The 16,976-nt window shown below is 45.9% G+C and overlaps 1 protein-coding gene across 2 annotated transcripts in view; it reads left to right on the top strand.

Annotated features, from left to right (window-relative positions):
* VSTM2A (V-set and transmembrane domain containing 2A) overlaps positions 1 to 16,976 on the top strand; it is a 43,373-nt gene that overhangs the window by 12,273 nt on the left and 14,124 nt on the right. For both annotated transcript variants that reach the window (XM_060247841.1, XM_060247842.1), the window contains exons 3-4: positions 1,003 to 1,053; positions 9,454 to 9,787. In XM_060247841.1, the coding sequence (XP_060103824.1) occupies positions 1,003 to 1,053; positions 9,454 to 9,787 (385 nt within the window). The remainder of the gene's footprint in view (positions 1 to 1,002; positions 1,054 to 9,453; positions 9,788 to 16,976) is intronic.

Here is a 16,976-nt window from a genome sequence, read left to right as displayed (position 1 = left end):
GCTCTACCACTGAGCCACCGTCCCTCCCCCCCATCCCTCATCCTTTTTTTAAAAAAATGGGATAACATCTGCCCTTCTCCAGTCTTGTGGCATGTCTCCTGTCCTTCAAGAGGTCTGGAAGATGAAGGACAAAAGACTCTGCAAAGTCTCTGTGAAGCTCTTTGAGTACTCTTGGATGCATACCATGTGGCCCAGGGGATTTGTACTCATTCAATGCAGCCAGGGCTTCTCAGCTACAGGCCAGATGCAATAATTTGATACTTTTATTTTTGCAAACCATAGTACAATTCAGGCTCCTTCATACCTAGGGTTACCAACCTCCACGTGGAGCCTGGAGATCTCCTGCTGTTACAACTGGTATCCAAAAACTAAGATCAGTTCCAATGGAGAAAATGGCTGCTTTGAATTCTTCTATGGCAAGGTACCCCATGGAGGTCCCTCCCCAGGCTCTATCTCCAAATTATCTGGAGTTTCCCAACCCAGAGCTGGCAGTCCTATTCACATCTTTAACCTGGCTTGGCCTCCTCTTACTCCACCTAGATATACCATTGAACTCAGCTTCAGTCAGGACCTAAGAAGGTATAGCCTAGGTCCAACAGAGACCATTGCCATAGACTTGGAGTACAGGAAAACATCTGGGTGGGACAGATGTTTTGAGGCCATGAGGCAGTTGCAATTAGGCATCAGACAGGGTTCCCAGCTACAAATTGGGGAATTACCTGGGATTTGGGGGTTGGAGCCTAGGAAGGGCACGTTGGGGAGGGGAGGGACTTCAGGAGGTTATAATGTGTTAGAGTTCACCCTCCAAAGCAGCCATTTTCTCCAGAAGAACTGATCTCTGGAGCCTGGAGATCAGTTGCAATTCCAGGAGATCTCCAGCTGCCACCTGGAGGCTAGCAACCCTGACATTAGAAAAGGGATGAAGGGAGTGGGGCTGGGCCCTGATATTGGACATGTCTTGCTTTGTGTTTGTAAAAAAACCTGCTGTCTGTTCACCAACAGGTAGAACTCTTACCAGAGAGAGATTTGGACAATGATGGCACAAAAATAAGCGTAAGTATTATTTAATTAATTCTCAAATAGACATCACTGTTAGGTTCTCTGTTCCTCTCCATTTGTTTTGTTCTCCTTAATCAGCAGCTTCCCACAAACGCAAAGGCATTTTGCTGCTTTCCTTAATTCTAATCCTCCTGGAAAGTTTTTTTGAGGCCTTGACATTTAGAAAGACTTTGCTTTTCATGTTTGGTAATCCACCTTGATTCTCTGTGAGAATCATAGAATCATAGAGTTGGAAGGTTTTTAAACAGAGGTTAGATGGCCATCTGACAGCAATAAAGATTCTGTGAATTTAAGGAGAGGTGTTTGTGAGTTTCCTGCATTGTGCAGGGGGTTGGACTAGAAGACCTGGAGGTCCCTTCCAACTCTATGATTCTATAAGGTACCTCCAGGGTCATCTAGTCCACCCCCCTGCATAATGCAGGAAATTCACAAATTGTTGTTATTCAGTCATACAGTCGAGTCCGACTCTTTGCGACCCCATGCACAAAGTCACGCCAGGCCCTCCTGTCATCCACCATCCTCTGAGGTCTGCTCAAATTCATGTTTGTTACATCAGTAACACTGTCCAGCCATCTCATCTTTTGCTGTCCCCTTCTTCTTTTGCCTTCTGTCTTTCCTAGCATCAGGATCTTCTCCAGGGAGTGCTCCCTTCTCATTTGGTGGCCAAAGTATTTGAGCTTCAGCTTCAGCATCTGACCTTCCAGTGAACAGTCAGGGTTGATTTCCCTTAGGACTGACTGATTTGATCTTCTTGCAGTCCAAGGGACAAATACCTCCCCCTAAATTCACAGGATCTTCATTGCTGTCAGATGGCCATCTAGCCTCTGTTTAAAAACTTCCAAGGAAGAAGAGCCCACTACCTCCCAAGGAAGTCTGTTCCACTGAGGAACTGCTCTAATGGTCAGGAAGTTCTTCCTAATGTTGAGCCGGAAACTCATTTTATTTAATTTCAACCCGTTGGTTCTAGTCATGCCTTCTAGGACCACAGAAAACAATTCCACACCATCCTCTATGTGAGAGCCTTTCAAGTACTTGAAGATAGTGATCCTATCACCTCTCAGTCGCCTCCTCTCCAGGCTAAACATGCCCAGCTCCTGCAACCTTTCCTAATTGGACTTGGTCTCCAAACCACTCACCATATTTGTCACCCTTCTCTGGACCCGTTCCAGCTTGTCTATATCCTTCTTAAAATGTGGTGCCCAAAACTGAACACAGACTTGTTGCCAATAGGACTGCCAGCCTACAGATGGGAAAACATATGAAGAAAAATTCCATGGAAATAACTAGGTCTTGAATTCAGCAGGAGCTCACAGGAGCACAGCTCCTGAACCTTTCTGATGGTCCCCTCCTCCTCCCTCCTTGTCCATTGAGTAGTAGGTGCAGCTGCATACCCATCCCTGGATGAGCTCCACCATCTATTTTTCTACAAAATGACCCCTGAAAATAACTCAACTACAAACAATCAAAATTAATATAAATGTATTACGATAATATTATTAAACCTAATATGTAAAACTCTCAAGTGCTAGTACCAAAGTCTTATTAAAGAACTATATAATTTATACCATCAAAACTCTCATTGAATCATAGACAGTATAACATAAGGAGATATAAAATAGCAAATATGCACTGTTTTAATAAGACACAGTCCAATTAAGATTCCTTTAAATGGAAGCTTCGCAGATCGCATTGTAAGTCAGAGGTCCTTAGACTGTTTGCACAGCTGTCAGCCTGTGCAGCTGCCAGCGGGATGTTTTCCTCTTCAGCCTGCAGTCTGCTTTGGATTTCAGCCTAGGCTTTACAGCTTCAGCTTTCAGTCTGCATTTGAGACGGGTTCTGGAGCTTTGCTGAATGTGGCAATTCTCTGATCTGTCTAAAGCTGTTCTTTCTGTTGGAATGCTTTTTACTTCTGAGGAAGCAAGTGTGAAACAAAAACGGAAATGTGTAAGGCTAAGGTGAAGCTCAAAGCACGTTGAAGCTTAAAGCTTCAGACTGAAGGCTAAAGCTGTAAAGGCTTGGCTGAAATCCAAAGCAGACTGCAGGCTGAAGAATTTCCTGAGAGTTAGAGAGGTTGCTCAGTGGAAAGGGCTTCCTCGGGAGGTGGTGGGCTCTCTATCCTTAGAGGGGAATAACAGGATACAACCCATTAGTTTGATCTGCAACTCTGAACTTCCTTTGGAAGACCCATTAAAATCCATATGGTTTTCTTCCAGGCAAAGACGTACAGGAGACAACTCTTTAGCCACAATCCAAAAATTATTCAGTAAGTCACACTGAACACAATCTAGGGTTGCCAACCCCAAGGTTTCTTTTTTGGGGTGTGTGGAGATCTCCCAGAATTAGAGCTGATTCTCAAACTCTCCTGGAGACAAGTAGACTCTGTGGCACCACCTCTCTGCCAAGCTCCTTTCCCATCCCAAAGTCTGCCTTCCCCAGGCTCCCCACCCCCACCCCCAATATCCTGGAATTTCCTGAACTGGAGTTGGCAGAGCTAACACCACTGGGCTAAACATGCACAGCCTGTGAATCCCAATGAAACCAGCGGGAGCATTAAATGGTGGCTGACTTCAAACCCCAGTGCTTGCGTTGAGGCTTAGTCACAACCCATTTTAGCTGAACCAGGGCTCAGGGGGGCAGTATGGCATGCTAATTAAAATTGGGTTTAATTAAAGAAGTGCAGCAGTTTGTTTATTTATTTAAAACAGTCCACTGGGAGAAATTTGATTCTTCAGGAATCCACTGCTGTTATAGACAGGAATGGTGATGTAGTGATTGGAAGCATTTCTTATTGAAATAAACATGGAGCCCTCCAAGTTATTTATATAGGTTTGGGCAGGTTGAGAGCTTTTGGGAGGGTGTTGTTTTTATACTCATATCTGCTGTGGACATGCGTGTCAAATTCTGGTGGCTGAGTGAGCCTGGCAATTTCCAAGCGTTTAATCAGTGCAGCCAGGGCCTTTTTTGTTTTTTGATCAGGAATGCAGTTCCATCTGGCTTGGCATCGGGGTGTGTGGCCTAATATGCAAATGAGTGCAGTTCTGTGTCCAGGGAAGGTCCTCCATTATTGGGATGGGTCACATACAGTTGCCCGGGCTGGGTTGGAGAGTTCCTGGAGGTTTTGGGGAAGGGTATGTGTAGTGTCTTGTGCTTGCAGCAATGGCGACCAGGGGAAGTCCCTTGGTCACCCTGCGCAGCGCGGGAAAAGACTCCGCCTATCAAGATCAGTGGCGGGAAGTTTGACTGGCCAGGATTGGACTGGCCAGCTAGAAGGCTGTTCCGGGTCTAATGTATATAAAGCGGGTCCCGGCCCACGTTGCCCTGTTCTGTGATGTACCATCCATTAAAGCATGTTGCCTTCAGCACATCTCGTCTCTGAGTACATTACAGTATGGTTTGGGGAAGGACCTCAGCAGGGCATAGTGCTGAACAGTCCAGTCTCCAAAGCAGCCTTTTTCTCCAGGAGAACTGGCCTCTGTCGCTGTAATTCCAGGACATCTCAAGGCCCCCCCTGGAGGTTGACAATCCTAGATGGACACCACCAAAATTCAGACTGAAAGGGATTCCAATTGAAAGGGAACAGGGATTTCCCGTCACATGGAGAGTCCAAAGGGTCCACATTTAAAAAGAACATCCACAGGAGGCCAGCTGACTCTCAGCATGACTCATGGCCGTCCTCCTTTAAATCAGGTTTTTTTTTTTGTTTTTTTTTAAAGTCCCACTTTCACCTGGTTCAAAGGAGCAACTTCAGAGTCAGGTCTGAAGCTCCACTTTTGCTGTGGCTTGCCACATGTGCCCCCCCCCCCTCAGCATGTGCCCCTCCCAAGGGTATTTTACCTGTCCTCTCCTTGCTGCATGCCCCCCTTGGAGCAGGGCTGGGCCGCTAGATGGGAAGAGAGGGGAAAGGGCTTCTGGGCCACAGGGGGTCCAGAGGGATTACACAGCAGAGGGGTGAGGGTGGGATGGCAGCAGAGTGCATGGACCTTGTTCTTGGGGTTGCCAACTCTGGCTCAGAAATTCCTGGCGATACAGGGATGGAATCTGAGGAGGATGGGATTTATTTATTTTTATTTTATTTAGTAGGTTTATATTCTGCCCTTTCCCATAATGGTCTTAGGGCAGATCACAACATAAATTGAACAATAAAAACCCTACAATTCAAATTTAAAACAATACAATAAAACCAAACAATAGAACCATAGAACAAGATAAGGCAGGAAGGGCACATTTCACAAAAATACAGCAATTTTTGGCCCAAGAAGAAGTGATGGTGTTAATAATATTCAGCACCACAACAAGACTGTAAAGCATGATGTCCCAACAAGGGAGGCCAACTGATGGAATAGTTGCTGAAATAGAACACCCACTGCCTCAACCAAAAGCCCGGCGGAACAGCTCCATCTTACAGGCCCTATGAAATGATAGTAACACAGGGAGGGCCTGGATCTCCATAGGGAGCTGATTCCACCAGGCAGGGGCCAGAGTCGAGAAAGCCCTGGCTCTGGTTGAGGCAAGACAGATGTCCCTTGGGCCAGGGGTGGTCAGGAGGTATTGTGTAGCAGACTGCAATGACCTCCGGGGTGTATATGAGGAGAGGCGGTCCCTCAAGTATGTTGGTCTCAGGCCATGTAAGGCTTTGAATATCAGTACCAAAACCTTGAAGCTTTCAGCATAAGAAAACCCATTTGCTTTCTAATAAGCTGCATTAATGAGCCAAGTTCCTGTTTCAGAGAATTAATATTCCATAAGATATCTTTTTTATAAGACATTTCGCTAGGCAGTGCCATTTTTCTCTGACAGCAAACTCAGTCTCTTAATCCAAGTTGAAAAGTAGCTTCAAGATCCTGTTAAATCCACATTCCACGACAACTTCAGCTGAGATTTCAAATGTTATAATTTCAAATACAGTCAGGCAACAGAGACAGATCTCTCTAAAATATATCTCCTTTGTGTTCAGATCATATTGCAGCCTAATAATAGTCTCTTTAGCATATGTCCAATTATAATCCGGGTCGATTTTAGTATTTGTATTCAATCCAATTTAAATAGTTACCAATACTTAAGATTGCGCATAGACTTTTCGAGGCCCCATTTCTCTCTTCCTTTGAGCTAGCCTCTCGTTGTTATGTAAGGCGACCCATTAGCCAGCGGTATTGAAAAGTCTCTTACTTGCCAAGTAGAATTGCCACATTAGGAGTAGAAAGACGCTACATCAAAGGTGTACTGGGAAAAGTGAAAGAAAGAAAGCAATTGGGCATTTATCTTTTTCTGCTGGTGCGCCAGCTTTCATGGCTGCAGAGCCTGGGGACATGCGAGAAGCACAGGGGCAGCCACCATTGTACCCCTGGCTCCCTGCAAAAGTCCCATGCTGAAGAAAAACCTTTCCAGGGCTTTTCTATGGGGGCGCCACTTTGGTGACACCCCTTCAACAGCCAGAATCAGAGGCCCTGCAGGAGGACGATCTGCGGACACCTCTGAAGGCAAGATGATGGAACCCAAAAGTCTCGACCTTATTGGGGTATAATGCCATAGAGTCCACCTTCCAAAGTAGCCATTTTCTTCAGAGAAACTGATCTTTGTTCTCTGGAGACCAGTTGTAATTCTGGAAGATCTCCAAGCCCCACATGGAGGAGACCTGGCAACCTTCTTTGTTCTTTTTAATATTCATGTCTCTCTTGCTGCAAAGGCTGCCAGCTCTGAGTTCAGAAATACCTGGAGATTTGAGGGTGGAGAGTGGGAGGGTGAGGTTGAGGAATGGGAGGGAGCTTGGTGGTGCATAAGGCCACAGAGTCCACCTCCTGAAACCACCATTTTCTCCAAGAGAAGTGGAATAAATGTCTTAGATAAATAATAAATATAAATATGGAGCAGAGGTCCATCAGTGGCTATTAGCCACAGTGTGTGTGTGTATATATAACATTTTTTGCCACTGTGTGACACAGAGTGTTGGACTTGATGGGCCATTGGCCTGATCTAACATGGCTTCTCTTATGTTCTTAATAAATAAGCAATCTATGGAGGAGGAGGAAGAACCAGAACAAGAAGGAGGAGGAGGATTTATACCCCACCCTTCACTCAGATTCTCAGAGTGGTTTGCAATCTCCTCCCCTTCCTCTCACCACAACAGACACCCTTTGAAGTTGGCTGGGATGAGAGAGCTCTGAGAGAACTGCTCTTGAGAAGGAGGAGGAGGAGGAGAGTTACTTTTCACACCCTGCTTTTCTCCACCCTAAGGAGTCTACTGTCTTCCCCTTGTCTCCCTGTGTCAGGCACCTTGTGAGGCAGGTGCAACTGAGAGTGCTCAGAGAGCTGTGACTGGCTCAAGGGCACCCAGCAGGCTTCAGGTGGAAGAGGAGGGGGAATCAAACCCAGTTCTCCAGATTAGAGCCTGCTGCTCTTAACCACCACACTGCTCTGGCTCTCAGTTGGAGATCAGTTATAATTCCAGAAGCTCTTCAGCCTCCGCCTGGAGCTTGAAAACACTACTTGCCATTTCCACAGCAGAGGTGCCTTTTCATGCCCCCATGTCAATTTAACTATAATCTGATTGGCAAACAATTATGACTTTTAAAATATTAATGAGAAAACAGAAGTAAGTTGAGGATTAACTGCTATGGTCACACTAGGTAAAATCTGGGGCAAGTTACGGGAGGCTGAGATATGTTATTGGCAAATGACAGATGACTCTTGCTAAGCCACAGAAGCTATCAGCAGATCAGCATATAAAAGCACATGGTTGCCAACTTCCAGGTGTGCCACCAAAAACCCAAGAGAGAGGTCACTGAAAGCTGCAACCAAACCAAACCTTTAAACGGTTCCTGTGCTTTTCTGAGCAGATGCCCGGTTGAAAATATTACAGAGACTTTCTGTCCCATGGGAATGTTGTAAAAAAACCAAAAATCTTCATTGATTTCTGAAATTTCTGTTAATCCCAAACCTGATGAAATGACTGAAAGAGGAAGTAAAAGTTAACCGTCCTGTCGCAGCTATTTCGGGATTAAAAGAATAAGGACTTTGCACTGTGAATGGATTACTTGATATGAATTTTTTGAGAATGAACTATGGACTTTGAATGAATTTCTTCATCACTGCTCTATTGGATGAAACTGTATTTATGTATATAATTTCATTGTACGCCAGTTTGTGATGTTTGTAATTATATTTTCATTCATAGTAATCTTGGGTCCCAATAACCTTTTTTAGGTTTGGTTTGGTTGCAACCTCCAGGGGTGACCAGGTGAATGCCAAACCACAGAAATTAGTTCTCCTGGAAAAAAAAAACAACAGCTTCAGAAGGCAGACTCTATGGTATACCATACGTTGAAGGTGAAATTCTTCCCCAGATTTTCCCCCCCAGAGGCTCCACCCCCAAATCTCCAGCAATTTCCCAACCTGGAGTTGGCATCCCTAAATGGCTGGATGCAACTGATGATGACTGCAGGCCTATGGCCAATGAGAAGCTGCAACACTCACTTCTGTCTGGCCAGCTTTCTCCACCAGTGCCATCCTTATCAGAGTGACACCCTTCTAAGCCTTATCTTCAATGGAAAGATTCAGGCAGCTTTCCAGGTGTGGTCTCATTTGCCCAGCAGTACCTTCTGGAGTGACCCAGTAGCAGTATCTCAGGTGCTAAATGTAGTTTATTTCCCTGTGACTAAGCTGCTGCTGTATCCTGGGGGCAAGGAGGATCCCTGTGACATTTGGGTGCCTTGGTAACTGATGTCCATGGGAAAACAACACTCTACAGTGTCCCCCACACCTGGGGTATGACCAGCATTCTGCAGGAGCTTGGGAAAAAGGGTAGGGACCTGACAAAAAGACCCCTTGATTCCATGGCTAGCTCCACCAGGACTGGTGGTGGGTTTGTGAACTTTCTGTTGGGTCCTGACATTCTTCCAGCATTGCAACTGATCCACAGACAACAAGAATCAGTTTTCTTGGAGGACATGACAGCTTCAGAGGGTGGTCTTTATGGCATCCCATCCATGTGGCATCCCTTCCCCACAATCTACTCTCTTCAGGCTGTGCCCCCAAATCCCCCAGGAAAATCCCAGCCTGCAGTTGGGAACCCTACCAGATACAGGGGAAGGGGCCACTGGGAAAGAGATGCCGGGGGGTGGGGGGCACTCAGGGTGGCAGAGGGCCTGTTCATTCAACAGATCCTCCCACATGATGCCAATGAGAGTCAGGTTTGGACTAGACAGAGTTTTCTGCTTGCAAAGACCATTCCACCCAGAGTCAGAGGGAAATGACCCTTCTGCAGTTATGAGGATTAGCATCATGGTGCATATGAAGCCCTCTGAATGCTGGAAACAGGATCCTATCAATGCTATGCATTATTATATTGTCACAATTGTAGGAATTGGTTCTTATATGCTGTTTCTCACCCTTCTGCAGACAGTGAAAGTCCAGGGGAATGACATCTCCCACAAGCTGCAGATCTCCAAAGTCAGGAAAAAGGATGAGGGGTTGTATGAATGCAGGGTGACCGATGCCAATTATGGAGACCTTCAGGAGTACAAAGCCCAGGCCTATCTCAAAGTCAGTGCCAACAGCCACTCCCGGCGGATGCAGGCCTTTGAAGCATCGCCAATGTGGCTGCAGGATAAGCCACGCAAGAACGTCTCCGCAGCCATGCCCAGCAGCATACAGAACTCGGCCAGCCAGCGCATGCGACCCACGGCTGGCCCTCCCGCAGAGACCAAAATAGCCAAACAAAGCCCACAATCAGGTACGAGATGTCATTTTCAACCCTTGTAGGTTTTTACTGCTAAAGACCTGGGCATGTGAGTCAAATGTGCAGTGTGGGGGATGGTGCAAGGGAAGAACTGAAGCTCTTAGAAGCATAGTTAGGACTGTGCCTTGCACAAAGATCCTGGCCCCCTTGACCAAGCAAAGAAACAAATCCCCACCCCAATTGAGGGTAATGCAACTAGACTTGCCAACTTCCAGGTTGGGTCTGAAGATCTTCTGGAATTACAACCGATCTCCAGGCTACTGAGGTCATTTGCCCTGGAGAAAATGGCTGCTTTGGAGGGTGGACTTCATGTCATAACAGCCTTGTCCAGGTCCTTCCCCTTCCTAAGCACCGACCTCCCCAGGCTCCACCCCCCAAATGTCTCACCCTGGAGCTGGCAACTCTACTAGCAGCATCTCTAGAGATCAATTTAAACTTTGTAACTTTGAGAACAATTAACTGTAATAATTGTGGACCAAATTATACAGGAAATATTTGTTTTAAAACTCTAATATCACTTTCAACAATGAAGGGCCATAAGCGCCTTGTTTCCCAGTCTATAGTTGTCTGTGTGACAGCAGATTCAGGGACCTCACTTTTTCTTTACTTAAGATTGCCACCTTCTAGTTGGGCCATGGAGATCTCCACACTAAAGAGATCATTTCCCCTGCAGAAAATGGTTGTCTTCTCTTATCATCACCACTTAGCTAGACCAAAGTTAGCTGAAGAAAGAATTCAGAAGATGAAAAAACCTTTTGTGCTCCTTTCATGAAGACGGCAGCTCTTCCTTGATGCAGGAATGCTTCTTGGATGGAGTGCCTTTTTAGTTTATTTATTTAACTTATTTGTTATCTGTCTTTCTCATTGAGACACAAGATGGATTGCGCAGTGTAGATCAAGGCAATTCAGATAGTTTTATAGAAAACGCTTCATACTGCACATTCTAAGTTAATAAAACTGTTTCAGATTCACTTATTCCCAGAGACACTATTTCTAGAAGAGTTTTCAGTGTTCTCTAAAATTCTTAGCTTTTCTATTGGAAAAATGGAAGGGGGGGTTGTTCTTGAAATGAAACAAAAGCAACCCCCAATTTCCCATGAAACTTTCCATATCATAGAATCATAGAGTTGGAAGGGACCCAGGGGTCATCTCATCCAACACCTTGCACAAGGCAAGAAGTTCACAGAATGAGCTTGTTTTTGCCAAGCTTTTACAATCTCTCATCCAGAGCTGAATCAGGAAGTTCTGAGTTCAGATTCTGCCTCTGCCCTGCAATTTTCAGGTGACCTTTGGCAAACCTCTTTCAGCTTCAAAGCCCCACATTGAGTAAAGGAATTACAACAGCAGCCTATTTTACAGGATGATTGTTAAATATCAAAGCAAGATAATTTATGTGAAACTCTTTGAACACTCAAACAAGTTATATACATTACTAGAAATAAGGCCCATTGTGGAGAAAAATATACTGGACTCGAGAAAGAGGCTCTGAGTGAATGCCCCCCACCCCTGCTGTCTTTCCACCCACCAAACCAAGTGAAGGTAAAGATGCCCACCCTTGGTGTCTTCCCACCCAGCCACCCGCTCCAGCTAACACCTACCCCAAACCACCTCTTCCTTTCAACTATACTACCACACCCTTGGCACTCCACTACTCCCCCCATTTATGACAGTCACCTCCACTCATGCTGCCTTTCCACCCCCAAACCCTGGACATTCATTCACTCCCCACCCTTGCTGTCTTCTCACCCACCCAGCAGCTGAAACAGATTCCGGCTTCTTGGCAGGGTATAATGACATAGAGTCCACCATTTTCTCCAGGATACCTGATCTCTGCCATCTGGAGAGCAGTTGTAATTCTGAGTGATCTCTGGGCCTTACATGGAGATTGGCAAGAATGGCTCCCCAGGAGGAAATGGCTGGTTTGGATGATGAAGTCTATGGCATTATACCTGTCTGTGGTCCCACTTCTCCCGAGGCTCCACCCATAAAAAATCTCCAGGAATTTCTAATCTGGAGTTGGCAACCCTCTCTCCTTCCAGCCAACCATCAACCTACCTTGATCTGTGCCTCTGACTTCAGCTTTCTATCTCCTCCCCCCTCTCTGCAGCCTCTACCTAGGAAAAGGACAGTCTTTCTCTGCAATGAGAACCAAAGCAGTTTACAACATTCTCCTCTCCCTCTTTTGATCTGTAAAACAACTCTGAAAGTTAGCTTAGGCTGAAAGTCTGTGACAGGTCCAAAATCACCCCACCAGCTTCCACAGCAAGAACCTGGGTCTGGTAGACCCTGGTCTGAAACACTAACATACGTGATGGGGGCTGCTGCTCTCTCAAAGGTCAAAATAGGCCTGGAAAAGGTCTCCTCCCTCTGCCTTTTACTGACAGAACCAAGCTTGGAATACTATGGTTGCCTAACAACAGCCACTGAGGGAAAATGGAGGACCTGGAGGGATGGGCCAATAGGAAACAAAGGCATCTTCCCCAGATAGACTGCCCAGATGGCAACAGCAGCCTCTTTGTGTGGCCCAGACCTCCTGTGAATGGCCACCACTGCCTACAAGACTTGCTGCCTCCTGCGGAGAGACAGGTTTGTGGGTTTTTTGGCCAGGCTGGCAGTGGGTGGGAAGAGATGACAGTTCCCGGCGAATGGGACATAAGCAGGGCTTTTTTTGAGCAGGAATGCAGTTCCAGCTGACTTGGTGACAGGGGGTGTGGCTTAATATGCAAATGAGTTCTTGTTGGGCTTTTTCTACAAAAAGCTCTGTGTGAAACAATAGTAATGTCAGGGGTGTGTGGCCTAATATGCAAATGAGTTCCTGCTGGGCTTTTTCTACCAAAAAAGCCCTGGACATAAGTATAGTTGAGTGGCGGTTGATAGGCCAATGTGTGAGGAGGTGAGCATCCCACAGGCCAATGGGAGAGTCAGAAAGCACCAATACACCTGGGCTTCTAAGTATGTAGGATTATTAGCTTTCTCCTCACTACTTAAAGAAAACAATATGACCAACTCATCTTTCTAAGACTTGTCTTATATGTAACAGCTCTCTGTATTGTTCTGAGATGATTCGTGTTCTGCTGCCTCCTGGCCCTTCCTTATTTTCATTGCCATCAATGGCTCTCACTTTAGAAATCTTAGTTGGATCCAAAGAAAAGAATGGCTTAATTGTATATGGTAGAGGGGCAGAAAGGTTGTAAGAATGTAAGAGAAGCCATGTTGGATCAGGCTAATGGCCCATCCAGTCCAGCATTCTGTCACACAGTGGCCAAAACCCAGGTGCCATTAGGAGGTCCGCCAGTGGAGCCAGAACCCACTCCCAGTGTGGCCCCTGAAGCACCAAGAATACAGAGCATCACTACCCTTTAATCCTGGTTCAGCCCTGTCCTCAAACCTTTTTTCTACACTAGAATCACAGAATCATAAACTCATAGAGCTGGTTTCTACGATTCCATGATTCAAGTATAGAATGTCAGTTTGGAGACAGGGCTGAACCAGGATTAAAGGTCTAGTGCCTTTCCACAAGCCCTTGAGGGTTCCCTGCCATGGAAGTGGACCTTCAAACTGCTCCATACTTTTCCTAGACAGAGGCTGCTAGAGAGAGCTGAAGCCATATGAAGGAAGGTTGGCTGATAAAAGAAGCCAGATAAAGGAAGGAAAGAGAGAAAGAAGATGGAAAAGGGGAGAGACTGCGGGATCTTTCAGAGAAAAGAAAGAAGAAATATTGGGAAGGGGAAATGAGATCCCCCTGCAAGTCCTTGCAGGTCCCAACTTGTATAGTGTATATTATCTACTATAGATTTAATGTACTGTTTGCTTTTAAACAGGTATCGGGGGGGGGGGGGGGGGAAGCACTTGATGCTAAAGCCAAATTACATTCAGTATATTTGTATTTGCAAAATTTATTTTCATCTAGTCTTGTATCCATCCATTGTGAATTTCATTTGGTTTCAAGGGGAAACACATTTCTGGCACCAGTTGCTTGTGCTCTGTTCAGTGTGAATGCTGTTAACAGGCATCACAGCTCTTGCTATGTCAGGAAGACAGGAGAAAAGGCCCCAGTTTTACGGAGAACTCAAATGCTTCCTTGCAGATCACGTGGTACCCTCAGCAGGAGGGTGGGGGCAGGGAAATATCTGACACCCCAAGCAAGGAAGGCAGGATTACTTGGGAGTAAAAGAGGTTTGTGTCTGGCTATGTGAGCTGCTGGTGGCATTCTGGGCTTCTCTGGGCACAGTGTGCCAATTGCTTCGGGTTGTCCTCTCTGGATTAGGAAATGCCTGGGGACTGGGGGAAGATGGGGTTTGGGGAAGACCTCAACAATGTGCAGTGCCATAAACCAGGAATTTAACTTTGTAATCTGAAGGTCAATTTAAATTTCAGGCAATCCCAGACTCCACCTGCAGCCTGGCAACCCTACTATTGCAACAGTAGCAGGTGTGGAGAAGGGGCTTAAATCCTCCCTCCCCCCATCCAGGTCATTATTTGCAAGTTTCCCAGTTATGCCAAGTCAGGGTTGGGAAATTCCTGATGAGTATAGACCCCACCTTACATGGCAGCCATTTTCTCCAATTGAACTGATCTCTGCTGTCCAGAGATCAGCTGTAGGTTGGCAACTCTATCAACAAAGCAAAGAGAGAGAACTGTTTCAGTTTGCAAAGACAGAATCATAGAGTTGGAAGCTGCCATAAAGGCCATCCAGTCCAACCCCCTGTTCAATGCAGGATCAGCCTAGAACATCCCTGACAAGTGTTCGTCCAGCCCCTGCTTAAAGACTGCCAGTGAGGGGGAGCTCACCACCTCCCTTGGCAGCAGATGCCACTGTTGAACAACTCTTATTGTAAAAGAGCATTTCCTAATATCCAGCTGGTACCTTCTCACCCTTAATGTAAACCCATTATTATGAGCCCTCTCCTCTGCTGTCAACAGGAACAGCACGCTGCCCTCCTCTGAGTGATAGCCCTTCGAATACTTCAAGAGAGCATCACGTCCCCTCTCAACCTCCTCTTCTCCAGTCCCTCAGCCTTTCCTCCAAGGCTTGGTCTCCAGGCCCCTGATCTCACTCTTCCCTGCACTCACTCCATTTAGTCCACTTGCTTTTTGAAGCGAGATTTCCAGAACTGAACACCATACTTCAGGTGTGGCTTGACCAATGCAGTATACAGTGGGACTATGACATCTTGGATTTGGATGTTATGCATCTATTTTATGCTCATATTTAATATGTTCATATATTATGCTGATATTTAACATACAATCCACCTATATCTTGTTCACATACGCTATTACCCCAATGGCACATAGAATCATGGAATCATAGAGTTGGAAGGGACCTCCAGGGTCATCTAGTCCAACTCACAGCACAATGCAGGAAACTCACAAATACCTACCCCAAATTCACAGGATCTTCATTGCTGTCAGATGGCCATCTAGCCTCTGTTTAAAAACCTCCAAGGAAGGAGAGCCCACCACCTCCCGAGGAAGCCTGTTCCACTGAGGAATCGCTCTAGTGGACAGGAAGTTCTTCCTTATGTTGAGCCGGAAACCCTTTTGATTTAATTTCAACCCATTGGTTCTGGTACTACCTTCTGGAGCCACAGAAAACAATTCCACACCATCCTCTAGATGACAGCCCTTCAAGTACTTGAAGATGGTGATCATATCACCTCTCGCCGCCTCCTCTCCAGGCTAAACATCCCCAGCTCCTTCAACCTTTCCTCATAGGACTTGGTCTCCAGACCCCTCACCATCTTCGTCGCTCTCTTCTGGACCCGTTCCAGCTTGTCTATATCCTTCTTAAAATGTGGTGCCCAAAGCTGAACACAATACTCCAGTCGAGGTCTTACCAGAGCAGAGTAAAGCGATACCATCACATCACGTGATCTGGACACTATACTTCTGTTGATACAGCCCAAAATTGCATTTGCCTTTTTTAGCCACTGCATCACACTGTTGACTCATGTTCAGCATATGATATGTGTTCAATAGGGAAGGAACTCTTGCCCACTTGATTCCAGAGTTCCCATGGCGGCCATGAGGACTTTGCATTGTGTGAATTGGCCCTTTGGTTACCAGCCTAGAGAAGGGCCTTGAAGACAGGGTTGCCAGTGCTTGTTCATAAATATTACAGGTTGATTAATAAATCTTACAAGCTGTGGCCTTTTACCCTATTGAGGCCCCTCCCCTCTCCAAATCTTGCTTTCCTCCAACACCTCCAGGAATTTCCCATCTGGGAAATGGTAACCCCTAATTGGCCAGAAAGAAGGCTGGGTTCATAATGGGGACAGAGGGAAGCATTTAGCACTCTTGAAGCTGTATTGTTCAGCACCCCCTCCCATTTCAATGATAATTTGATAGGAAATCCACAGGGTGTCAAGTGCTGTACAATCCCCATCAATGACGACATCTAAGATGGTGAATCATATAAGGTTTATTCTATTAATGAAGATGTTACGGTGCCAAGACTGTATAGAACTGAGTCCCTCAGGTTCAGACAGTCAATTGTACTATCAGATCCAGACCATTACAAGTTTGAAGCAATGAGCAAGTCTTGGACTTTTCTCTCACTGTGAAAAGTAGGCAGTAGGCATTAATTTGCCTTCTACTACCCCGAACAAAAGTCCCAGCCTGCTCCCGTTATGAGAGACAGCTCAGCTGGGCATTTTCCTTCCCCGGAAATTGATTAGCCAGCCAGCCAATATAGCATCATAGCAGTGAGGTTACAAAGTTTGGACCAAAATGGAAGTACTCATAGCAAGAAGCATTCTTGACACAGGGTAATAAAAGCACTGGGTGGGAATAAAACACCTGCATGTGAATATGTGCATTGCAGAAGGTAGTACACAAAGAGGCAGAGTCATTCCAGCAGTCATTTATATTTATTTACATTATTTGTAGTCCACCTTTCTCATTGGACTCAAGGCAGATTAGAACACAACCCAATCCACGGGATGGGACATTCAATAAATGATGAAACAGGATTAGGGCTGTAGAACCAACCAGAAGTCTAAAAAACAAAACTGAAACAAAATGTAAGTGTTAATTAAATTATGCAAAATGACACAATGTCCCACCCGCTCCCGGCTGGGACTGCCTCTGGCGCCATCGGTGACCCCCTGGACCTGCATGCCCCCCCTGACCTGGGAGACAGTAAGCCCCAGCCACCCACACTTATCCAGGAGTGGAGGGA

This window comes from Heteronotia binoei, chromosome 10 (assembly GCF_032191835.1).
Source record: "Heteronotia binoei isolate CCM8104 ecotype False Entrance Well chromosome 10, APGP_CSIRO_Hbin_v1, whole genome shotgun sequence".
Taxonomy (NCBI): Eukaryota; Metazoa; Chordata; class Lepidosauria; order Squamata; family Gekkonidae; genus Heteronotia; species Heteronotia binoei.
Note: the sequence above shows the minus strand (reverse complement) of the source record. Positions and strands in the feature narration are given on the sequence as shown.